Source organism: Aplosporella prunicola (genome assembly GCF_010093885.1).
Source record: "Aplosporella prunicola CBS 121167 unplaced genomic scaffold K452scaffold_9, whole genome shotgun sequence".
Taxonomy (NCBI): domain Eukaryota; kingdom Fungi; phylum Ascomycota; class Dothideomycetes; order Botryosphaeriales; family Aplosporellaceae; genus Aplosporella; species Aplosporella prunicola.
This window is the reverse complement of record NW_022983537.1, coordinates 897,714-920,679: the sequence shown is the minus strand read 5'-3', so window position 1 is coordinate 920,679 and position 22,966 is coordinate 897,714. Positions and strand designations below refer to the sequence as shown.

General features: G+C 54.9%; 8 protein-coding genes across 8 annotated transcripts; 2 read left to right on the top strand and 6 right to left on the bottom strand.

Annotated features, from left to right (window-relative positions):
* Window positions 1–345: 345 nt before the first annotated feature.
* On the bottom strand, window positions 346–2,471 carry K452DRAFT_269012 (uncharacterized protein). Its single transcript, XM_033538919.1, has 3 exons — window positions 1,783–2,471; window positions 831–1,726; window positions 346–778 (listed from the first exon to the last, which is right to left on the bottom strand). Exons 1-3 carry the CDS (start codon window positions 2,258–2,260, stop codon window positions 512–514), a joined length of 1,641 nt encoding a protein of 546 aa, XP_033399179.1. The 5' UTR covers window positions 2,261–2,471; the 3' UTR covers window positions 346–511.
* A 670-nt stretch (window positions 2,472–3,141) lies between these two features.
* On the bottom strand, window positions 3,142–4,563 carry K452DRAFT_317600 (uncharacterized protein). The gene is made up of 2 exons (XM_033544083.1): window positions 4,087–4,563; window positions 3,142–3,905 (listed from the first exon to the last, which is right to left on the bottom strand). The coding sequence occupies exons 1-2, from the start codon at window positions 4,262–4,264 to the stop codon at window positions 3,220–3,222; spliced, it is 864 nt and encodes a 287-aa protein (XP_033399178.1). The 5' UTR covers window positions 4,265–4,563; the 3' UTR covers window positions 3,142–3,219.
* Window positions 4,564–4,584: 21 nt separating this feature from the next.
* On the bottom strand, window positions 4,585–5,478 carry K452DRAFT_171504 (uncharacterized protein). Its single transcript, XM_033535798.1, has one exon. The coding sequence runs from the start codon at window positions 5,235–5,237 to the stop codon at window positions 4,767–4,769; it is 471 nt and encodes a 156-aa protein (XP_033399177.1). The 5' UTR covers window positions 5,238–5,478; the 3' UTR covers window positions 4,585–4,766.
* Window positions 5,479–6,742: 1,264 nt separating this feature from the next.
* Window positions 6,743–8,504, bottom strand: K452DRAFT_297197 (uncharacterized protein; the record flags this gene model as incomplete). Its single annotated transcript, XM_033541996.1, has 2 exons — window positions 6,743–7,518; window positions 7,574–8,504. The coding sequence occupies 2 exons, from the start codon at window positions 8,502–8,504 to the stop codon at window positions 6,743–6,745; spliced, it is 1,707 nt and encodes a 568-aa protein (XP_033399176.1).
* A 2,704-nt stretch (window positions 8,505–11,208) lies between these two features.
* On the bottom strand, window positions 11,209–12,165 carry K452DRAFT_171477 (uncharacterized protein). Its single transcript, XM_033535796.1, has one exon. It carries the CDS (start codon window positions 11,933–11,935, stop codon window positions 11,357–11,359), a length of 579 nt encoding a protein of 192 aa, XP_033399175.1. The 5' UTR covers window positions 11,936–12,165; the 3' UTR covers window positions 11,209–11,356.
* A 318-nt stretch (window positions 12,166–12,483) lies between these two features.
* Window positions 12,484–13,079, top strand: K452DRAFT_171489 (uncharacterized protein). The gene has a single exon (XM_033535797.1). The coding sequence runs from the start codon at window positions 12,677–12,679 to the stop codon at window positions 13,034–13,036; it is 360 nt and encodes a 119-aa protein (XP_033399174.1). The 5' UTR covers window positions 12,484–12,676; the 3' UTR covers window positions 13,037–13,079.
* A 4,814-nt stretch (window positions 13,080–17,893) lies between these two features.
* Window positions 17,894–18,455, bottom strand: K452DRAFT_317598 (uncharacterized protein). Its single transcript, XM_033544082.1, has 2 exons — window positions 18,286–18,455; window positions 17,894–18,233 (listed from the first exon to the last, which is right to left on the bottom strand). The coding sequence occupies exons 1-2, from the start codon at window positions 18,385–18,387 to the stop codon at window positions 18,009–18,011; spliced, it is 327 nt and encodes a 108-aa protein (XP_033399173.1). The 5' UTR covers window positions 18,388–18,455; the 3' UTR covers window positions 17,894–18,008.
* A 561-nt stretch (window positions 18,456–19,016) lies between these two features.
* Window positions 19,017–21,594, top strand: K452DRAFT_350467 (uncharacterized protein; the record flags this gene model as incomplete). The annotated part of the gene is made up of 2 exons (XM_033545660.1): window positions 19,017–19,371; window positions 19,585–21,594. 2 exons carry the CDS (start codon window positions 19,017–19,019, stop codon window positions 21,315–21,317), a joined length of 2,088 nt encoding a protein of 695 aa, XP_033399172.1. The 3' UTR covers window positions 21,318–21,594.
* Between the last annotated feature and the right edge of the window lie 1,372 nt (window positions 21,595–22,966).

Sequence of the window (22,966 nt, the reverse complement as noted above, 5' to 3'; positions counted from 1 at the left end):
ATTTCCACTTGTCCCGCTCTGAAGTAATTCGTCCGGGCCTAACTTGTGTTCAAGCTCTGAAGCACGTACCTATATACACACACGTGTCTGCACAATCGCACGCAGATGCCCACAAAAAGGGGGCCCCAGACGTGGCCATACGCCATACTCGCGCTAGGAAAACGCAAGAGCAACCCTCCCACAATAAGACTAAGCCAATCCATCTGTTCGGAGTCAACAGCCTGCCAACCAAGTCACCACAAGAACACGGCACAAAGAAGACAGGAGTCATGTTTTCACAATTCTGCATTGCGTGCTCAAACAGCCAAAGCCCGTTCAAAAGCACGAAGCCCTACGGTATCAAGTCCCGTCCAAAGTCAAAGTCAAAGCCAATCCCATCAAAACCGTATATACACCCGAACCCATAACGCGTGCGTGCGTGCGTGCGTAGCCCAATCCTCATCTCCGTCTTATCAATCTAAGCGATCATTGTGTCTCTACAATACCATGGATCGTACACCAAGACATGCGCCTAGTTCTCGATCCACTCGCCACCCAACCAGCGGTTCAGCATGTCGAGCGACGCCTCGGGCTGGTCGTACGGCACCATGTGGCCGCCAGCGTGGACGCGCAGGAACGTGAAGTTGCCCGAGCTCTTAACCGAGCCGATCTTCTCGCCCGAGCCGCCGAGCTTGAGATCCTTCATCGGGGCGGGAGCGTAGTCCTTCTTGCCGGGCCACTCAAGAGCCTCGGTCCACGCCTTGTTGCCGAGCCAGTTGCAGATGAAGTCGGCATCACCCTGTGGAGTCATTAGTATGTTATGAGGATGTGGTGGAAGAGATGTGACTTACAGCGTAGACAAGGACGGGAATCTCCTTGAGGATACCGGGGACAAGACGGTGGAAGGGCTGCATCCAGTCACCCTGGAACAGGAAGTTGCGGTTGATGTCGAAGTTGCAGCTGTCGTACGAGGAAACCTCGGCACCAACAGCCTTCATGACCTTGTCCTCGTTGAGGTACTTGGCGATCCAGCCAAGCTCAGAGTAGCAGAGGTTGCTCGAGTCCTCGCACTTGCCGCGGACGTCGTAGACGTTCTGGCCGGTGCGCTGGTAAGGAGCAAGCAGAGCGTTGTTGCAGTAGATCGACGCGGGCACGCAAGACCACACGCTCTCAGAGTTGTAGCAGCTCTGGATCAGCGACTGGCAACGGGGCAGCGCGTTGTCCATAGCCTGGCACTCGCTCTCGTCGAGAACAGCAGGCCAGCCACCATCACCGCAGGCCATGGGGCGGTAGTGCTCGTACTGAGTAAGACCATCGGTAAGACCGTTGCCGATCAGGACAGACTTAAGGTTGATGTTGCGCTTCTTGTGAGAAAGAATCTCAGAAGCGAAAACGGGGATGTAGTGGCCAGCATAGGATTCACCGGAGATGTGGAAGTCCTGGTGAGCATACTGGGGGAATTGCTTGAAGAAGAGGGTAAGGAGCGCGTAGACGTCCTTGCCAGCAGCGACCGTGTTGCTAACGGAGCCACCAGAGTATGAATAACCAACATTGACAGGCTGGTCAAGGAAGATGACCGAGGCATTGCTGTTCCACGAATAAGGGTTGTGTACAACTTCAATCTTCTTGTTGATAGAGGCCGGGCCCAGCTCCATGAACAGGCCGGTCAACGAGGAGCAGCCAGGGCCGCCGTTGAGCCAAAGGACGACGGGGTCGTTCTCAGGGTCATTGCGGGACTCGAAGAACCCTGTCGGATGAGCCGGTTAGCAAGGCTGCCGTCGAGGTATTGTCGAGGAGACTTACAGTAGAAGAGATGCTTGTCGTTCTCCTCGTCATCAAGGTAGCCGCTGTACTGCTTGACCTTGTCGACACCGAGGATGCTGGGGTCAACCTTCTTGGCGCGGAGGTTGTAGGCCTCCAGCCTGCCATCAACATCCCTCTCCTTCTGGCCCTTGGCGTTCTCGACCCAGACGCTCTGGACGTCGGCGCCCTTGAGGACGTGGTCCCACTCGCTGTCGGCCCTGCGGGTGTGCGGCTTCGGGGAGGAGAAGAAGTTGGCCTTGTCGAAGGACTCGGGGAACATCATCGCCACCTCATCCCAGAGCTGGCGGGCGTCGGAGGTGAGCGAGCTCAGCGCCTCCTCCAGGTTGTGCAGTGGCTTGTTCCAGCCAGAGGCCTCGGAGCTCTCGCTCACGGGCTTGGGCATCTGGAAGACCTGCTGCTGCTCGGCCAGGGCCGAGGAGGCAGCTCCGAGGAGCAGCGCGGATGCCGCAACCTTCATGGTGACGATGGCTGTGACGATGGGCTGATGGGACGATAAGAGCTATGAAAGCAAGCCTCGCAGCTCAAAAGATAAGGCTGGAATGGAATGGGTGATGAAAGAGAGGCCCAGGGGATGGTGATGGGTGAAGGGGAGATGGGGGAGCAGGAGTGAAGCTACCTATGAAGGGTGAAGGTAGCTCGGTAGCTTAGCTCAACGAGCAGGCGAGCTGGGGTTCCTGGATTGTGCTTGCATCACGAGGGCCAAGCACGGCCAGTGATAAGGGCCTGGCCCATCCCCGCTTCGGGCTAGCGTCTGTTACATCATCGGCTGACTCGTTGCGGAAGATTTGACTCTCAGCTCCTTCATACCTAGCTTCTCAACGCAACACAACCTCCTCTCGAGATACCCCGTTGGGATCAAGATGGTGCGCGCGCGCCTCAGCCCGTTCCGCGCAGGTCAAGTTGCAGGACGTGGGCTTCGTCGAGCCAGGCCGAGTTCCTTAGCGAGCAGACCGAGGGACGGACGCGTAAGAGCACAAGTGTTGCTGGACATGACCGTCAAGCACAAGAGTTGAGCGTTGTGTTGGAAGCGTATAAAGAGCTTTGAGTGTGGATAGCACGCCCACATTCAGTGACTATGGCGGGAGTTTGGGAAAGGCCCAAAGTGCTGTGCTACACCTCTAGTTGTGGCTCCTCTGGGAGTTTCATTGCTGATATGTACGTAACTAGGTCTACACTTACGTTGTAGGTACGTATTTCTATCGCCATACGAAATACTATATCACCGTATTTATACCACGTTGGCATACGCATAACTCATTACATTTACTATCGATACTTGGTACATACTACTACGGGAGTACAATGGGAGCAACAAGAAACACCGGCACTCGCTGCCATCTCACCGTACCCGGACGTCGGCTCCCTCCTCGGCCGATTCCTCACACACACACACACACACACACACACACACTTAGCTCAGCAACCAAGCAGCCAGACAGCCGCCACCACGGCACCCGACAGCGCGCCAAAACCCAGCGTCGCGGCCTTCCCCGCTCCCGAAGACGCCGCTGACGACGATGACGGTGACACTCTTGGGCTGGGCGAGGTAGTCGGCGTCACACCGGACGACGGCCCCGTCGCCGAGGGGTTCACGCCTGGCGCCGCATCCGTGCCATTGTACGTCTCGGAGCCGTTGCCCGTCGTCTCGTTGCCGCAGAGGAAGTAGTTCGCGGCGACAGGGGAGCCCAAGCCAGCCGCGCCGAGGAACGAGGTCAGGTTGAAATTGGTGCGCTGGGAGCCGTTGAAGAAGGCTTCGAAGCCCGGAGGCGGGATGAAGTCGCTTGGGTCGGGCTGGCGGAACAGCATCAGGATGTAGCGGTGGGGGGCGACGCTGGGAGGGTGGGGCCCCATATAGGGAGCTAGCGGCGCGGTGCTGTTTGACAGCATGGCGAGGGCGACGCCGTGTTCGGTCGTGGTCGTCTCGACGGAGCGCGACTGCCGTATGCCCGGCTGCAGCCAGTGCAGCACGTCGCTGATGGACGTATTGCTGGGCGACGGCGCGTCCGGGTCAACCATCATCAGGATGTATGTCGCCGGGAGCGTGCCGTTGCCCAGCATCGTCGTGTTGGCAGGTAGGTAGACGGTTGGCTGTGATTGCGTCGCTGGTGGGAGAAGAGTAAGGTCAGCTCGGTGCACAAAGCGTCAGTGGATCCATCGTCACCCGTTGGCGTTGTTGCCGCACCGGCCCGCTGCCGGCTGCGGGGCAGCAACAGCTTAGGTATCCACCATCTTCTTGTCTTCGTCGTTGCCAATGCTCGATGGGTGGTGGTGCAATGGACATACCGTTCATAGAGAAGACGCCGCCGAGCGGGAAGAACGAGGGCGCACCGACCGTCTTGTTCTCGTCAAACGTCGCGGGCAGGTTCACGTTCGTGCTGGGCTGGAAGTTGGGCGGTGTCTGCGCCCACGCCGCGCCGGCGAAGAGGGCCAAGGCAGCGACCAAGCAGTCGAGTGGTAACATCTTGGTGATGGGGGACGTTGGCGTCGTCGTCGTCGAGCTTGGGAGCTTCAATGCGGACGCGGACTAGGTAAACACGGAAATGTGGTAGTCAATTGATTGACGATGATAGAGACAAGGCACGAGTAACAGCAAAAAACGGCGCGTCTCCCGGAGAATAAGAAGGCGTGGGGAGAATGCGGAGGATGTTATTGTTGACAGATGATGTTGATGGCGACAGAATGTCGACGGGCCGGAGACAGACGTCGTCGGTAGCTTTTTGTGGAGGGAAAAGCTTCCTGGTTGGAATGAATGAATGGCAGCGTCCCCTTCCACATTCGCACACGGCCGCGCGCCACCTCTCCATTTTATTTGGCTGGTTGGGTAGGTCTGCCATCAAATCGCACCACATGCACGCCTGCCCGCATGGCTTTGGCCGGCTATAGCTGATCCGTCCGCCGCTCTCCACGATCCGTGGAAATGGTTGCCAGTGTCCCGCGCGAGACGGCCCGCTGGTCTAGAGAGTCTAGAGAGTACCCTGACGAACACCCACACGCCCTGACGCGTCTCCCCGTCCTCGATCTCTACTCGTACCTACACGTATCCTCTCTCTCTCTCTCCTCCCACAGTAGGTCCAGTATGTACAGACAACACTAACACCCTCCTCCCTTACCATCACCCCAGCCCATCTCATCCACCACCACCAAACCCCCCGACGCACACACGCAGGTACCGCACCAGCAGCAGCACCCCCGAACCCCAACCCCGACGCCGACACCGACGTCATCGTGCTGCCTTGCTCCCGCGCACGCACAACCCCCCGCGCTGGCGTGACCGATTGGCCCGATCGGAGCCTTGGCTGCCGCATGCGGCGTTGCGAGCCGCCGGCCCAAGATGCGGAGACGAGACACGCTTGCGTCACGTCGCGCTCTTCTCGTCGTTGGGGTCGAGGGCCGCTTCCGTGGCTTCCCTTTTCCTTTTTCTTTTCTTTTTTCATGCTTTTCTCTTGCGGGGCGGTGGGCGGTTTAGAGCATTTTGCTCCTCCTTTGTAGAGCGTTTTTGGCTATACTGTACTTTTAGCCGAGTAGTTACGAAGGTCGGAGTACCTAGGAGTAGGCGCACGTTATCGTATCCCGCTCCTCCTGATGCGCCCGCACGCAGGCAGGCCATAGGTACGAACAGCCTATCTCTCTATCCAGGCTATAGCAACAAAGTTTCCTTCTCCGTCCACAGCCCTATAGCAACAGCCAGGAACATTCCGCGTATGTGGCAGCAGTTTGGCTCGCCGGAAGCAATCCCTAGGGGTATAACAGTATCAAACAAGCAGACGGCCAAGCACCACGCAAAAAAGTAGGTGCGATCCACGGCGAGAGCCGAGTAGTTACCCCTGCGACGGGGACCAGTAGGTATCAAATACAACAGTAGACGCAGGTCCGACGCACCACGATCACGAAGCAGGCCGGGGGGCAGGTGACGAGCTAGCCGACTCCTCCGATACGCACGCACGCACGCGGCCGACGGCCGTCAAGGCGGATACCACCGTAGGAATCAATATGAGCGCTTGGACAACGACGTAGGATATAGAAGACCAGAGAGAGCCTTAGCATGCATGTTGCATGCACTTTTGCCGCGTCGCCTACTCTTACTCTCACCGCACCAGCTCTCCAACACATCTCAAACCACACCGCCTCACCATCGTCGCTCACTCGCGCACCCACCACCCACTCATGCATACCACACACACACACACACACACACACACACCACGGCAATCTGATCACTCACTCAAGCACACAATCAATCAACAAGAACAAAAAGTCATGAGAAAATCATAAATATAAATCCCAGAGCCAACAAACGCCGTATCCTCTTTAACTGCAAACAGCAAAGGCGAGCCGATTCCGCCAAGTAGTAGTAGTAGTAGTAGTAGTAGTCCCAAAACATCCCAACACCTCCCTTTCCCGGTTCGAAAAACAAAAGCCAACTTGAATAAAATGCACAAAGGAAAAGGAGGTCTAATCTGTAGGTAGTAAGGTGCTTGGTGCCTATAGTCTCGCCCACCACCCGAGTAGGTGTGTGTGTGCGTGTGTAGCTGACGCCTAGTGTGATCTGGCCGCTTCGGCTCTTGTCGCCGACTGGACTATGTAGGTAAGAAAAAGTGATTTGATAAGAAAGAAATCCAAGACTTATATCAATCAATCAGGTGTCAATCCCATCGACCCGCTTTAACTGATGATAATGATGATGCCTATCCCAGCGTTTTCCCCCTTGCTGGTTGTCCTATTGTCCAATACATGATCCACCGTGTGCACCGAATGAGTTATTGAGAAATGTGTAGGAAAAAGAAGATAAAAAGGAAAAAAAGTCAAACTAAAGAGAGTCGTGCCACCGAGGGACTTTGTTACCCTTAATCAAAAATATTCACAACCGAAGACAACAAACAGCCATGCTCGTGTCGAGCAGAAAGGTAGCGCTCAGGATAAAAGTGACCCAAGACTGGTTTTATAAGTCGAGATACGACGTCGCGGCCTGCATGCGCTCGAAGACGACGTCCATCTTCTTGCACATGCGGTCCAGGCGCTGCTGCAGTTGCTCCTCGGACTCCTCGACGGTGACGAGCTCGAAATGCGCGGCCTTCTCCGACGCGATGTTGTCGAAGGAAGCGCGGGCGGCGGAGGGGGCGGGCGTGTTGACGTAAAGGGCGAAGTCCGGGTTGCCGTCGTCGACATCCTCGGCCTCGGCCTCGACGGTCTCCTCAACGATGGGGCGCTCGAGGACGGGGTAGTCGTGCTTGATCTCCTCGACGGGCTCCTCCTCGACGTACTCGGAAGTAGCCTTGCCGGAAAGGACGTCGGTGTTGAATAGGTCGGCAGGACCCTGGGGAACCTCGAAGACGGCGAAGACCTGGGGCTGGTTGAAGTTGAAGCCGGTGTTGGGGAAGTAGCCGTTGTTGCTAATGCTCAGCATCGACATGTCGACGGGCTGCTCGGGGATGGTGGACATGCCCATCTGGGAGTTGTCCTCCATCATCGAGGGAGCCGAGCTGAAGCTCTCCTGGCGAGGGGCGGGGGCCGGGGTGGGGAGCTTGACGGGCTCGGTGAGAGCAGGGTCGCGGCTGAGCTCGTCGAGGAAGGGACCGAAAGCCTGGTGGCGGAGAAGGCGCTCGATGAAAGCGCGGGAGCGCGCGTTCTCCTCCATCAAAGCGCGGTTCTGGAGGCGGAGGTCATTGGCCTCGTTGCTCTTGGCAGCAACCTCGCCCTCAAGCTGGCCGATGTACTCTATAGCATTGTTAGCGCGAGCTCTATGGTGGCGAATAAGTAAAATGGGGCGTACCCTTTCTTCTGGAGCGGAAAGCACGGGCGGAAACCTTGTTCCTCAGCTGGCGGCGCTCCTTGCTGCTGAGCTTCTTGCCCTCCTCGCTGGCAAGCAGCCTCTCGTCCTCGTCCATGTCCTCCTCGTCCTTCTTCATCTTGATGATGTGGGGCAGGACGTTGGAGGCCTGCATGTCAGGCTGCGACTGGAGGGTGCTGTTCTGGCGGATCTGGTTGACGACACGGCCGATGATCTCCTCGGTCCGAGCGTCGGCGACGTGGTGCGAGACAGATTTCCTCTGGGGCTGCGCGCTCGACTGCTGCGCTGCGCGCTCCCTCTGCTGCTGCTGGATGATCTGCTGCTGTCTCTGCTGCTGGGCCTGCGCCTGCGCCTTGGCCGCCAGAGCAGCTTGCTGCTGATGCATGCCGGGGAAGAAACGGACGGCCTGCTGGGGTTCCTCGTGGGAGATTGCGCTCGGGTCGACATAGTCGTCCGAGTGGCTTTCGCTGGGCGAGAAGAAGAAGGCCGGGAGGCCGTTGTTGGAGCTCATTTCCACGTCCATGGAGCCCATGCCCATGCTGTACTCGTCGAAGCCGAGGCCCGAGTTGCTGAACATCTGCTGGTGGTGGCCATTGTACACGGACTGGTTGACGCCGGGCATGCCGAGGCCGGGGACGGAGCCCGAGGGCAGGCCGGTCTGCTGCTTGAAGAGGTCGTACTCATGGCTGGGCTTGGCGGGCGTCTGGTGGTCTTCCGACTGGTCGAGCGGCAGCATGGTGTTGGTGGGACTGCTCATGGTTGAGGTGACGGTGGAGCCGGGCATGTGTGACGAGGAGCTGGAAGGCTGGGGCGACTGGATGGCATTGAAGTCGACCAGCGAGTCCATGTCCGGGTCAAAGCACTGGTTGGTGAAGGGCTGGTAGCCCATGGGCTGAGCGACGGTGGTCGACATGGTGGTGGTGGTGGAGTGCGAAACTCTTGGGTGGATCGGCGGTGGTGTTGAGCAGTCTTGACGACGATGGAAGGCGGCAAGGCGTCGTAAGCGATCTATTTCGGGCGCGCGCGCGGGCGGAAAGGTCCGGGAAGGCTTGCGACGGAACTTTCTTTTTTATTTTGGTATTGTTGTTGTTGAGAAGAGATTTAACGAACGGTCCGGTCGGGCGCGATGGGGTGGGAGGGTAGGTATGGGGGAGAAGAGTGGTAGGGTCTGGCTAGTTGGAGATGAATTGGGGACGGAGGGTGGTTTTGGGCAGACGAAAGGAGGAGGCTGTTTCAAAGTCAGCTGCGAGGCAGTGCACGGGTCATCGCATCTCCGACGCTGTACGGTGGGCCCGCAAGTGCCGCGCGAGAAAAGCTGAGACTTCTCGCTCGAGAAAATCATAGCGCGGAGCCGTGTCCGTGAGCCTTCGCAGGAGGCGCAGAGAGCCACGCAAGCACGCCCTCGCTTGCCCTTTCAACGTCATCCGCCCCTCTGCCTGCCCGATGCGGTCTCGAAGTTCATTTCCCGCCCGACAGCCCGACAAAGACCCCTCGTCCACGCCTTCTGATTCGCCATGTCTCGAACTCACTGCCCGCCCACTGCCCGCCCTCTGCTCCCCCTTCGCCCTCGTTGACTGTCAGGCTGTCCTTCGGCCGACCCTTTCTTCTCTCCTCCATTTTCACTGCCCCCATCTCTCCGACCCGCCGTGATCGGTGTCGACTGAGTGCTCGATCCGAAGGCGCATGGATCCCACCCCCACGAGCCTCCGCCCGCCCAAGGCATGTCTCACGCCCACGCATTCCGGAATCGCGGGCCTATCTCATGCAAAACAAAGCTTTTACTCCGGCGTTGCAACTGGGTTTACCGCCCGCAAACCAACGGCCTCGGCGACGATCCCAATCACTGATAAAGTAGCTGTCCCATCTAGACAGCTTACCAAAGACCCTTTCGCGCCTCTCTCGCGCCCACCGCCCGTCGTTGGCCGGGTGGATACAACTCTAAACGGCTTAAGATGGCCCCACGTCCGGCCCGCATGACGGTGACGAGCAAGAATTCCAGCGCCTGGAAACCAAACTGGCAAACAATGCAAAATCCCGCCGCTGTCATTCGCGGCTTTCTGGTTCGGCCTCGTCGGGCCTTTGTTCCACGGGCTCTCGAGGCACCTTCACTTTTGCACTGTCCGCTGCGAGAGCAGCAACAACCTTCCTCCTCCTTCTCCCCGTTACATCCTGCATTGAACCCTGGGTAGTAGTTTTAGAGCCGCCTCCCCCATCATGCCGCACACGTGGCCACACCTTACCCTTGCCTCACTCCAAAATTGGCAGTCTTGCCCCTGGCAGCAACACACCGTCTTCCAGGGCCCTCGTCCAGGGCGTCCAGGGCCCGCCTGTCCTGACTCGCCTGTGTCCAGGGCCGACGAAGTTTCGCAGAAGGGCGACAGGGCTGCTGCTCCCCGCCTCTGTCGACCTGCCCTGCGCGCATCACATCACTCGTGTCTTTCGCCAATATATCGCCGTGCCCGTGGTCCGTCGCTCGCCCCAACTAACTATTGTACCAAACTGCCTCGCCACCGCAACGTACCGAGAAACGGTACGCGCGCTGCCGAGTCGGCCGAGACGCCTAATCGAGCCAAATACTGTATTGTAGGCACGCGCGCGGTATCGCCCGATGTGTTGTCGCAGTGGGGAGACAGCGCTCATTATAGACCGAGGCCCGGCGCAGACGTGATCGAGATGCCATGGACCGCAGGTCCTCTCTGACGGCATAGCGACCTACCTATAAGATCGTAGGCCCAGCTCATCATCACAGCACAGCACAGCGCAGCGCGGACGAGGACGCCGACTATCGGCCCAGCTACTGCGGCGGCCTCCACCACGATGCACCATGGCTATGGACGGACGGGACAGCTCGTGCCCCGGTGGACGAAGATCATTAGCATCCAGCCCGTCCAGCGCGATCGCTCAAGCCGTGCCCGTTCGCTTGTGCTTGTTTGCCTGCTTTTTTTTTTTTTTTTTTGCCTGACTGTCTGCTTGCGATCCGACGATACTGGACTGCCTACTCTGGGTTGGCGCGGCGGAGGCAGTGCGAGGTCGGCCGGGCTACTCGTACGCTACCGGTAGCCTGAGTCTGCTAAAACCGCACCTTCAAAAAGTAGGGGCCAGCTAAACAGCAACCCGGCGACAAACGGCAATTGTTCGCGGACCAAGCAAGCAGGCAGAGCCTAACAAACACAGCATGAGACGATAGCCATCCGTGCTACACAGGCTAAACCTACCCTACAGCGCTCCTACCTACCTATCCAGGCAGCCAGCCAGCAAGCAAAAGCCAAACAAACCCACCACCACAACCACCAAAACAGTAGAAACAGCACCAATCCCAGGCACCTCAAACCCCAAACCCCCCAGAAACCCTAAACCCTTAAACCCCAAACACCGCGCACGAGCTCTCAGCAATCTAGACCAGACCCAGCGGGCCTCGAGACGCGGCAGCAGCGGCATAACCTTCCCTCCCAGCAGCCCATCATTCATTTGCCCTAGCCTCGTGGGTACTGGGTACCTACCTGCCTTGCGGGGCCTACCTACCGTACTTTCTTACAATACCCACCCAACACCGAGGACCTAGATCCAATACCCGGCGCACCGCCCGCGCGCGGGGCCGCGCAGCCGCAGAAGATGCCCCCCTGACCGCGCGCGTGCAAAGCAGCAAAGAGCGTGCGAGAAGCGAAAAGCGTGGCAGCGCGGCGCGGGAGGCGGCACGGCCACAGCGGCGGGCGCAGCGGCCCGCGCACGTCTGTGGTCCATGTTTGGGTGCCTCGGAGCTCGGCGTCAGTTTTGCTTGAGCAGCATCGTCGCAGTCTTGTAGGCTGTACCTGGATAACTATAGCCACCTAACTGGGGAATAATAGAGTTGGGTGCGTAAAATTGGCATAGGTGCTCACGCATGCGCGATCGCTGCCGGGGCCGGGGGCTCGGGATGGGGCTTCGGCCGCCGTTCTGGAGGCGGTGGTGGGTGGCGCGAGGCGTGCTGTTAGGGCTGGGCGGCGCGCTCCTTGGGCTGCTGCGTTCCGTGGAAGAGGGCTTGGCGCTAGGGTAGGGTGCTGTATGGGCTGGTTCTATAGACGTTGGACGCGTTGGTGCGACGCGCGTCGGGTGTTGGTGGTGGTGGTGTTGTGAGGGGAGCGGTGGTGTGATGTGTGCTGTGCTGTTTGGTGGCTGGGTGTGGGAGTGCGAGGAGGAGATGAGAGGAGGGCGGATGGATTGCTGTGAGTGAGTACGTGGTGTGTAGGGTAAGAAGGTGGCTGGGTAGGGCGGGCAAGGTGGGAGTAGTGCGTGTTGCGTGCTCATGGTGCTGAATAGTGGATAGTAGTAACTAGTGGTTTGTATGTATGTATTGTATGTAGGCATTTAGGCTTGCACGACCCAAGCAAGCAAGCAAACAGGCAAACAGGCAAACAGGCAAGGCAGGCAAGCAGGCCTTCCCGCCACCAATCTGCCAACTACCACAGCTCCTCGTCCCATCTGGGAGCCGATCGCCCCTTGCGCGCCCTGTTTCGGAACCACGATGCCAGATCCGGGCGGTGTGGTAGTAGTGCGGAGCGAGCCAGCTAGGCTAACAAGGCCAGGCTGCCCGCCAGTCTGCCTTGTAGGGAGCGAGGGAGGGAGGGAGGCCCTACAGCGCGGACGTGCGAAGGGCGATGCGCGGGCAGCAATTCAATGGGCGCTGCATGGGCGAGAGCAGTTCGGCCCGCCAAGTGAGACATGAGCTCCACTGACGGGCACGGCGGGCCGGGGAGCGCCCGAGCGGCGAGCGGGCGAGGTCGTCGTCGTCGAGGGCGGGTGTTGTTTTGCGGCGAGGGCTGAGGTGATGGTGCGGGCTGGAAGGTTTGGGGGCTCCTCAGGCAGAGCGACCTACCTACCTATGTACAATACGGGCGTAGTGGCGACGACGGCGGTGCCAGCAGCAGCTCGTTCCGTGGCGACGTGCCGGGCTGCCGGGTGCTGCCACCTATTGTTGCAAATACAAGCAATATTGCGGCGGCTGGGGCGTGCTCGCTCGTCGTCGAAGCGGGCGGGGCGATTCGCGCGCTCAGCGGGGAACACTGCCACTGCCAGGGCGAGGATCAATATAGGTAGGGCTGGGTAGGTATGGCGGAGAGCCGGAGTGGGTGTGCATCATGGTGCCCAGGCATGCTCGCGTTGCTCGCACTGGGCCTCGGCGGGGCGTCGGGTGGGCTGATGTCGATGTCGATGGCAGAGATCGGGGGCGTCGGTCCATTCCATGGCACATGGTGGTGGGGCCTGGTTCTGTCTTGGTTTGTGTGTGAATGTGGGATGGTGGGATGGAGGTCGAGGCCAAGCTTGAAATTGAAATGTCGATCTGCGCACGCGGACCCGGACGGATGTGCTGGATGCCCGCGCGGAGTCGAGGTAAAATGCTGTCGCTGGACCGGCGGAGGCGCAGCAAAAGAGATCGTTCTCTACCGAAAGAGAGCAATCTGCAGGTGAGAGACAGGAGAGACCTATGAAGGAAGAGCCGGGAAATGACTTGGGGGAGAAGAGATCCTACGCTTCAGGGAGGGATCCTACGCTGCCTACCTACCAACAACAACAACCTGTCGTGCCTGTCTCTTCCTTTTCGCCTGCCATGGCCCCTCTTTCCCGTCGTTAACCCTCGTCCACGACCCAGAACGAGGTCCATGGACGCTCGACCGACGTCGCCAGATCCGGGGTCGGCTACAGCCGAATACGAGGCCATCGCCAGACCCTGCGTCCGCAGCGCCGTTGAGCTGACGACGGCCGGCCGGCGGGCGAGCAGTGGCAGGGCACGGGTGGTGGATAGCTTCGCACGTATGTATGTAAGTGCGTATGCATCGAGTATGGCTGGCCATACGCAGTACACCACCTGACAAGTCCAGCGACAACCTCTACTGCCAGGATGGCGATAAGGCGCTATTTTTAGCACGGACGGTGAGCTTGTCCCGACATCTTTGCATGCAAGAACTCGCGTTCGCGGGCTCCACTTCCCAAGCAGAGGGTGTTGAAGTCGAACAGCTTTGGGGGCTGACCGACAGACACATCCTTCGTCACCTTGCAGCGACTTGCGGACTTCCCGTCCGACCCCCCACGGGAGCGCGGGACCTTCCTGCGCTTCCCACGGAATGCGCTGGTTATGATTCGTGTTGATGCGCTGCACAGCCTCAGCCATGTCGACCCCAGCCGCATACTGCAATCGCTGTGCGAATCCCTCGTATCTTGTCCTAAGCATAGAACATTGCTTGGGAGTTCGTCATCATACTTGACTAGTTGCCTGTGCGAGATACTCGGAGACATGGAAGAGCATCTTGGGACCCAACCGCAGCTGCGCAGGGAAACGGATCAGTGAACAAGGGATGGAGCTGACGGTCGCACAGAAATTCTGTCGCACGCAAGGCTTCCCTGACATGCAGCTCCTTTTTCGCGCTCATGGGGGCTGTGAACAACCCTTTTGGCCGAAGATGGGATGAACCTGCACAGGCGTCATCCTCGACCCCAGCCTGATTCTCAGCAAGAGGGGGTAATTTGGCAGAACCTAGTCCATGGCAATGCCGGATGCAAGTATGGCAGCATCGGTCAGCAACCAGAAGCAGGGTAGGTTTGATTGAACCTGAAAGCCCTGTACTGCATGCAAAGCCACAGATCTTCTACGGCGATGCGTACCAATCGTTGCGCATTTGGCAAGACAAAAAGGAGTTCAGGAGGATTAAGTCATTGCACGGATACAGCGGGGCCTCCCCCCCAAAATGCTCTTCAACATCACAGGGACGCATTTACCGGCTATGAGGAGCACTCCCTCCGGTTCTGCCTATAAATTTGAATACCCTGCATCCACTACTCTAACAAGCACAAAGGCCATGTTTTCATGTTAGTGTTCCACGGAACATCGACTTCAAGGCAAACAATTGGCTGGTGTCACATTGGCGGGCCCTATACCATCACACGTCTGGCCAGAGAAGTGACCTGTAATACTGCCTCCAGTCAGAATTCTTCATCATCTCGTATACTTGATCCTCATCATCACTGCGGAAAATGATCGCCGGCCAGCAATTTCCATGGATGAAGCGTGATACCAGATATATTCGCCAGTTTAATCCGATCTGATTGAGCCACTCCATGTTAGGAGTCACTTGGAACACTAGCATGAACATGGTCCTCGTACTGCTGTACAAACTCGTACAGCATGTCTTAAAGCTCTTCTTGACGGGAACAGGCGTCTCTGTGCAATGGAGCGGCTTCGAATGTTTGATGCTCTTGACTTTTAAATAATGCCGTCTACGCACACGCTCAGCGCTTTCTACGAGAAGCAGAGGTGCATGACCCGAGTAAGGGGTTTTCTCAAGCATCATCGCTGGTCAGTCTGTTTCTTTCATAAGGTGGATACCTGCCCTCTGGGTAACGGTTAAATGCTAGAAATTCAGAGGAATCATCATCTCCCAGCAAGCAATTCACTTAGAGTGAGTGAGCAAGGCAACAACATCGCTCACTTTGCAAGCCGTCCATATACGAAGAAACTTTTTACTTGGTACCAAGTTAAAGCCCTTGGCTGCACGTCACTGAATTCCAAAGACACGCTCTTGAGATTTATGAGCTCTTGGTTTCCTCTTGCGGTTGCTAGGAGCGCATATTCATCCGATTTCGACTAAATATCTCAACGCACCTGGCAGTCCTGTTCACTTCTTATCTCACAAGTCCACGCTTTTGCTTTATCAATATTTTCCTCGTTTCCGCTTTGCTTGCTTTTCTCTGGTAAACTTTTCTCTTTCATATTACATGAACAGGACAACCATTGTTCACATTCCTCTCTTTCTTCAGAGACCCATTGTAGGCTAAACGCATGCGTAATCTCAACCACTAATGTCACAGCAACTTAATTCATTACTCTATTCCCGTAAACACAGAGAGCAGGAAAAGCCAGTTGAATATTACTTTACTGCAGTTACTCTGTCATCTTTCGGACCCAAGGGAACCTGCTCAGAGCTCAATTTATTTTATTTCTGCGCCTCAGGTCATTATACGATATAATTAGACTATGATCGATGCCACATGAACGAACAGTCAAAAGCTTGAAGTGCTTTTCAGGCCCGACTATACAATTACTTACGGTACCAGGGTCTCCAAGTGGAAACCACAAAGCTGGAGTAGTTAAAAACTGGGCCCACAAGCCAATGAACCTAAAATGTTCAAGAAGCGTTCGGCGAAATCAAAGTAAAAAAAAAAAAAATCAAATTCGTTCTTCCGTCATAGATCAACGCAATCCTGATTCAAAGATAATGTGCAGACTCTGTCGCTGTTGCTGATGTGTAGTCTTGCCCGTTGTTGATGCACATCGCCTACACCATACATGAATCCATGAAACCACAACGACAATTAGCCAATTCTGCACCCGTGAAAAGGCGACAAGTACCCTATGCAATCGCCTGTCCCAGCATCGTCACAATCCCTGAGATGGCTTCTCTTTTTCCCAAATGAAGTCTACAGTGTAGTAGCGGACCGCGTGATTTTTTTTTTTTTTTTTTTTTTTTTTTTTTGACAAGTGGGTTCCTGGCCTTTATAGGGTGTGGTCATCTCGGCGTTTTCTCAGGATTCCATACCACATCATGGACTGCATTTTAGATTCGACAGACGTGTTAAATCCATCGCTCTTGGTATCATGTGCTGGAGTGTTAAGCTAAGAGTCGGTGAATAAATAGGCGAATGAGGTGGTGAGAGAAAGTCTACATTGCATACAACAAATAAAGGAACCGAACAGAACAAAAATGCCATAACAACATTCGGTTTACCCATCGCAAATATACGCACAATTAGCAAAGCCAAGCTCGAGAACGAGAAGCCAAACTACCTTCAACGAAGAAGTCAAGGAAGCTTGACAGCCTGGCCCGTGACCGGCAGACAGTGACAGTGTGGGCTGGCAAATTGCCACAAATTGCCGGCATTGCCGGTACTGCCGGTACTGTCAATATTGCCGGCAATCATGGCACTGCGTTCGATGTTGTCGTTCCACACTTGCCTGATTTACTTAGCGCGCGGATGGTCGCCTTGTTTTGCTGTGGATCCCATGCAAGGACACTGAGAGATGCCATCGCAGTTTCCCGATTTTAGTATAAAAAACGGGGTATGAGGTGTTGCGTGATACCGTCCAGTGCCACTGGATTTGGCGCGAAGTAGTGCCCCAAAGAATTGAAGGTGAGAAGGCTACATAGAGTGTCAGTACTTGCCATAGAATCACGTGATAGATTTAATTTGCGGTCTTTTCCTCAATTATGGGGGGCCTTAATGTTGTAGATTTTAATCGCTATTCAGATGTTCGATGTTGCTGTAAAGCAGCTTGTCCGATTTGTCTAGCTGCGAGGATAAGGCGAAGGTAGGCCTGAGCGTTGAGTTGACTTTGTGAGTTGAACTTTTTCAAGAGCACGAAAGAATACTTCTATAGTGCTGCTTGATGCTATATTCGTCCTACATAAGTTTCTCGTTAGCTTTTTGAATCTTATAATACAATTCTTTTGTGTTGTGGAGGATTGAAAGAGAGAAAGAATATACGGACCTGTTATTTGTATCACGTGCAATGCGATATCATTCAAGTTGGGGGAGGGGGTATTTTACTCCTACGTTCAACGTTGACGTTCTGCCACCTTCTTGATAGACTTAGCGTGGAATACCGCCTTCTAGGAGAGGGCAGACCCCCGCCTTCTCTGCTACGATTGAGAGGCAGACAATCGCAGACGTCCGACCATGAAGTTCTGCCGCTTGCCTGTTGCGATTAGTCTTTCCGGCCGCCTTGTGTCGGACTGGAATGCGAGCTTGCTTGAATGGCTTGCTGCTTCTTCTTTGTCGTCGCGGTTCGAATCGCCTGGCACAGTAAGCCTCGCAGCAATGCAATCTTGCGACCACATGATCCCTCAAAAGTCTCTTGGCTTAAGGCAGTACTCTTTCAGTCGCTGGAACTGTATGCTAATTCATACCTTCTTTCCTCATCTGCTAAAAGTTCAGACATCGCCAAGCCTCGGGACCGTTAAGGTGTGCCATCTTTTTTTGCATAGGATCTTTAACTCAGATGTCCGATGTTCAAGTTCTGCCGCTTGCCTGATAGGATTAGTGCGTCGGGCCGGGTGCGGGGCAGGAGGGACTGAACTCCGCACAAAAGCCAGGATCCTTACAGTTCCAACTGAACGATGGGAACAACAAAGACCGTTTGATTGTAATTCGATTCGCATGCGAACCATGAGTCGAGCATGTTCAAGAAACATAGGAGTACGTGTTGACAACTCACAGCCACCTTGTTGATCTCGATCTCGACATGTTTGACTTTGATAGTCATCCATTCATTTTGCTACCAGGCTACTCTGGCCGAATATCTGCACGATTTCCCCGTCGGCAGAATTAATACCATCATCAAGCATGAAATTCGTCAAATCTTCTGCCACAACCTATCCATGATCATCGTCTACGACTTAGCCTGTTCGTGACCCACCGTCTTGTGAACCTGACCGGAAGTGGAGCCGCCCAGCGTGTCGGAGGCAGAGGGGGTCTGGTCTTCGGAGGTGGGAAGAGCTTCACCGGAGTTGTTGGGTTTGAACGAGCGGTTCGCAGGTGCAGTGCCAGGAGGGTAAGTCTCGGTGGTGAACTCGGGAGCGAAGTCAGCCGGCGTCGCTTTGACACCAGGCTTGTGCTGCGAAAGGTTAAGTGATGGTCTTGCCAATAGGCGTTGAAGAGCGACTTACCTTCAGAGCATCATCCTCGGGCTCAGTACGAGGGACGTGAGAACTGAACTCGCCCTGGTTCACGACCGAGTCGGTAGCGTCCTGGGAGCGGGTAGCCGACATTGCGGTGGATGTGTCGCGAGGTATCAAGAAGTGATGGGTTGGTGGTGTAGTATTGGGTATCGAGTTTGGTCGAAAGTTGGTGTATGCTTTGAAGAGTTGGTTGGATGAAGACTCTAGCTTAAGGGTCGAAGCGGCTTCTTGAAGTAGCTACGACTGAGGAATGCTGACATGATGTAACTAGTCGACATGTCGGACATTCACCATCGTGACATCATGATACCACCATTCAAATCTTGAGCACGGGGGGCATGATGCGAGGGCACGGGATTTAGTTGTGTCAGCCGCCCACATCTGTCTGAGGCATCCCAAAGAAACACAAAAATGTTGATGCTGTATCGCATTAAGACTCCTTCAAGCTTTGGCTAGATCGAGCTACATTATGGCCATTCCACCCGGGGAGGGTTTCGCACTTTCGCACCCCTATGGAGACATTGTTTACATCTCGACATGGATAAACATCGAAGACGTGTGTCCAATCTCGACAAAATGTGTTTGAGTAACGTTATCGGGTGGAGACTGATGCCAATCTCCTCGTAGGAGTACGGAAGTCGCGGGGAACGTCCGTGCGTCTGATGTTGTAGGTTGTTTCAGGCGACTTCACGCCCTCCTCACTATCACCTCACACCCATATGTCCGACCATGCTCGCAGAACAACCGTGGCCAAACCCCAGCGTACCAGTACCCCGTGTAGGACATGCAACAATCTCGACCCTCGAGGACACTCTTCTACTTTTTACGATACCGAGAGTACATCGCGTTCCATAGCCAGCTTGACCTTGATTGTCGATGCCTTGTCCCTTAAAAGGTCACGCGAAAATTGCCCACGATGCCATCTCGTGGCCGAGGCCCTTGATGCCCATTCTAAGGACTGGAAAACTAGCCGTCCTCCCGTGCTGCTTGAGTTGACCGAGCACGCTCCGATTCGAATCACCCTCCAACTTTCTCGATCGAGCAGTGAAAAGGTAGAGATATACGCATCTTCAAGTAAGTGCCCCGGTATGGTAGAGGGTTGACCTTCACTATTCACATTCATTTTTAATTATATCCCACACGTGATTTTGGAGGCTTCTCGTCCCAGAGGATGCCCTGCAACCAACAAAAGTCTGAAAGTCTTCATATAAATCCCATCCATTTCGTTACAGTTTACTTGTATGCCCACTGGACGAGATTTTACGATCGCTATCTGAACCTGAACAGATACTCCTAGACCATGGTCTACACTGGGGTGTGGTCACAGCATTCCAAAACATGCCGACTCCGATGGCAGCCTTCGGTTCGCCAAGAAGGCAATCGAAGATTGCGTCAAGAACCATAAGTCATTACTATGCGGTCAAAGCCGACGGGATAAATTCGTCCCATCGAGGCTCATACATATTGATGAAAACAACACTGATACAAAGCTTTGCGAGTCTCCACCGCAAAATGCGAAATACGTCGCCCTCAGCCATTGCTGGGGATATGGACCACCTTTTACCACCACGATTGCAACGTTAGAGGAAAGAAAAAGTGGCATAGACTATGATTGTCTACCTCCACTGTTCCAAGATGCTATATTCCTCACGGAAGAGCTAGGGATTAAATATCTATGGATAGATGCCCTTTGTATCATTCAAGACTCAAGAGAAGACTGGGAGACAGAATCAGTCAACATGAGCAACATCTATGAGAATGCTTATGTGACGATTGCAGCAACATCTTCCAACAGCAATGACCGCGAGATATTTTCAGCGCGACCACGAGCCACTAAACTGCACTACCAAGCCAATCCGCGCACCAAGGTCTACACAGTTCGCGCACGAAAAATGCCGAATCACCACCCAACGATTGGAGAAGATCAGAGTCCGGCTCGACCAATGGGACCGCTGATGTCTCGAGCTTGGGCACTGCAAGAACATGTCCTATGCTCACGGATTCTACACTTCACCAGTACCGAGATTCTCTTCGAATGTGGACTCGCTTACTGCTGCGAGTGTATGCCGTCTCCCAAACGATTCATGACAACACCTGGCCTACTGCCTAGGCTGCTCACAACTGGCAAAAAGCGTTCGTACTGGAAGACATGGCACCAAATCGTGACGCAGTTTAGCACGCGAGATTTGACCATTCCATCCGACAAACTGCCGGCTATATCTGGTATCGCGAAGAAGTTCCGCGAGCCTACAAGATCGGCCTACATTGCGGGCCTGTGGAGAGACAACCTTGTTGAAGACCTGCTCTGGTCATCAGATCGTTCTCTGCAACCACCGCATGCTGCGCGCAGACTGAGTGTTTACAGAGCTCCCAGCTTCTCCTGGGCATCGGTAGATACGCAGATTCAGTACTACGAGCCGGACAGAGCCAGTGAAAAAGATGTCGATTCGCTGGTCACCATCTACGAAGCTTGCACCAGTCTCACCGGCAGAAACACCTTAGGTGCTGTGAAGGACGGCTGGATCCGCCTCAAAGGCCCGGTAGTTGAAGCCACGCTCATCGCGCCAGAAGAGTATTCGTTTTCATACCAACTGTTCCGCACCGGGAACCCCTCCATCGACGTAGCGCCGGACAGCTTGCTTGTCACAGAGGATGTCGACCACGCAACAACAAGTCCGTTGCCACAACAAGAATCACCCACAAAAACCAGCAACTACGCGGATGCTACAAGCGCGGCCTCCAATGACTCGCCCACTACCAATCCTGCCAAAACAGTCCGCAGAGCACGTCCAGCGGAGATATACACTTCCTTCAAAGCGCCAGTGCTCTGTCTGGGCATCGCGCGCTATGAGGGCTCCTGGATTTCAGGCATCGTTTTAGGCTTGTCTGGCCGCACTATGGGAGAAGCGGATGCTGCAGCATCGACGCAAGAGATGCGCTGCTACGAACGGCTGGGCACGTTTTCTGCGGGCGAGGAGTGGTTCCAGGGCGCGGAGAAGAGGGAGATGTTTCTTGTTTGAAGTGTGACCTGGGCTTGGATGAGCGAGTTGTGGGAGCAGCCACGGCTTTGTGGTTGTCGCAGAAAATCGATACACTTCCGCTCGGTCGGGGATCATGTGGCAGTTCATGGCCAAAATACTGCTAGGAGTTCCCTAATATGTCCGCTACGATGAATCAATCGAACCTTGGGAGATCATGGACCATTCGATAGATACCAACAACTGCAGTGAAATTCTTCTGTACATCTCGAAGGATATTCTGCTGGAAACGAATATTATAAGCCGCACGTCTCTAGTAGCTGTCCGTTGACGTCTTTCTTACACATGGTCGTCTAAACAATCTAGAGCCCCATTCCACAACCCCCCATAATGCTCATCGTTGAATTAGTAACCATTAATTAGCGCTACGAGACAGTCACAACCTGGAAGATAGTAGTAGTCAGAGCCCGGAAGATACTTGGGTCAGTCAAAACTGGGAGTATTTGTAATAGGCCGGTTATGTGCTTATAAAATACTTCCAGATATCGTTCATATCCCAAGAAACAAGAAGACAAGTTTGATATCCTTGGTCGAAATCCAGCAGCGATGTGAAGAGCCTTCGCAGGCTGCCCTCTCTCGGTTGATTTTGAGGACGTATCAGTGAGTGACGTACGTCGAAAAAGCATTCATCAGCAATTCAAGTTCTACTACTTGGGTAGATGATAATGAACATGTTCAGTAAAGGGCTATGATGGTTATCAACACATGTCGCCGACGGAGGATATTGACCTGTGTATCCTTCTACACAGTGGTATCGCAATTTCATAGACAGCTTCAGCATCTTTAGCTTAACTCTCTCCCAGGAGCCCCATGATTTAGCTATTCACTACCTCACTGCCACATTCAGCTCCGTACATTCTCCAAGGATCTAAGGATGGCTTGATGTTCCGAATAGCCTTTTATTGCGCCAAATTAATGACTGCCTTGACATTCTATCAATTATTTTCGGCCCATCGATACTGGCAGCTGGATAAGCTTCTTCAATGCGGCTTATATAACTTTTATGATTATTAGAGGAACCAGTAGGAAGATTCGCTGAGGACTGAAATCATGTCAACTTGCCTAGTAGGAAAGGAAATGATATGCAATCCTTTTCTTCCAACTACACATGCCAAAGAAGCTATAACGAGAAACTAACCCTACAATTATCAGTCTTTCCTCGGTACCAAAAGCAACCACAACTACGTATCTCCCACAAGCCACCACAATCAACCAAGCACAGCACGCCACAACCAGTCTCAACGCCACACCACCAAAAATAGAGCACAGCACACCACATCCACCGCACACCCAGCAAACCAAGCCACCAGACAACCACCACCCACACGCCACCGACGCAGCGGCTCCAGCCCCGCAGCCCGTTTTCGTAGCTGCCTAAAAAACCCCCACACTAGACACTCTCAGCCTCGTATCGCGTCGGCGCCCCAGCGACGTCAGCAGCGCCCATGCGAACGCCAAATGCGCCGCGGACGGCAGTGGCGCCTGCCTACGGGTGGGTGGGTAGTGGCAGGCAGCACCAGGCAGCAGCCGGCGTGGCACAAGGCTGCGGAGAGCCGAGACGGGGGATCCGCTTATCGCGGTGAGCTTGTTTGCTCGCTCCCTGGCTTTGTGGGTGTATGTGTATGTGTATG

What these genes read in the sequence shown, in the direction of transcription:
- K452DRAFT_317600 (XM_033544083.1), bottom strand. Translation starts at nt 4,264, where the DNA reads ATGTTACCACTCGACTGCTTGGTCGCTGCCTTGGCCCTCTTCGCCGGC. An exon ending in CGGCGTCTTCTCTATGAACG is followed by an intron (nt 3,906 to 4,086) that starts GTATGTCCATTG and finishes TTCTCCCACCAG; the next exon opens with CGACGCAATCACAGCCAACC.
- K452DRAFT_269012 (XM_033538919.1), bottom strand. Translation starts at nt 2,260, where the DNA reads ATGAAGGTTGCGGCATCCGCGCTGCTCCTCGGAGCTGCCTCCTCGGCC. An exon ending in CGACAAGCATCTCTTCTACT is followed by an intron (nt 1,727 to 1,782) that starts GTAAGTCTCCTC and finishes CTCATCCGACAG; the next exon opens with GGTTCTTCGAGTCCCGCAAT. An exon ending in TTCCCGTCCTTGTCTACGCT is followed by an intron (nt 779 to 830) that starts GTAAGTCACATC and finishes ATGACTCCACAG; the next exon opens with GGTGATGCCGACTTCATCTG.
- K452DRAFT_171489 (XM_033535797.1), top strand. Translation starts at nt 12,677, where the DNA reads ATGGCGGAGAGCCGGAGTGGGTGTGCATCATGGTGCCCAGGCATGCTC.
- K452DRAFT_171477 (XM_033535796.1), bottom strand. Translation starts at nt 11,935, where the DNA reads ATGCCTACATACAATACATACATACAAACCACTAGTTACTACTATCCA.
- K452DRAFT_317598 (XM_033544082.1), bottom strand. Translation starts at nt 18,387, where the DNA reads ATGTCGGCTACCCGCTCCCAGGACGCTACCGACTCGGTCGTGAACCAG. An exon ending in CCGAGGATGATGCTCTGAAG is followed by an intron (nt 18,234 to 18,285) that starts GTAAGTCGCTCT and finishes AACCTTTCGCAG; the next exon opens with CACAAGCCTGGTGTCAAAGC.
- K452DRAFT_171504 (XM_033535798.1), bottom strand. Translation starts at nt 5,237, where the DNA reads ATGAAAAAAGAAAAGAAAAAGGAAAAGGGAAGCCACGGAAGCGGCCCT.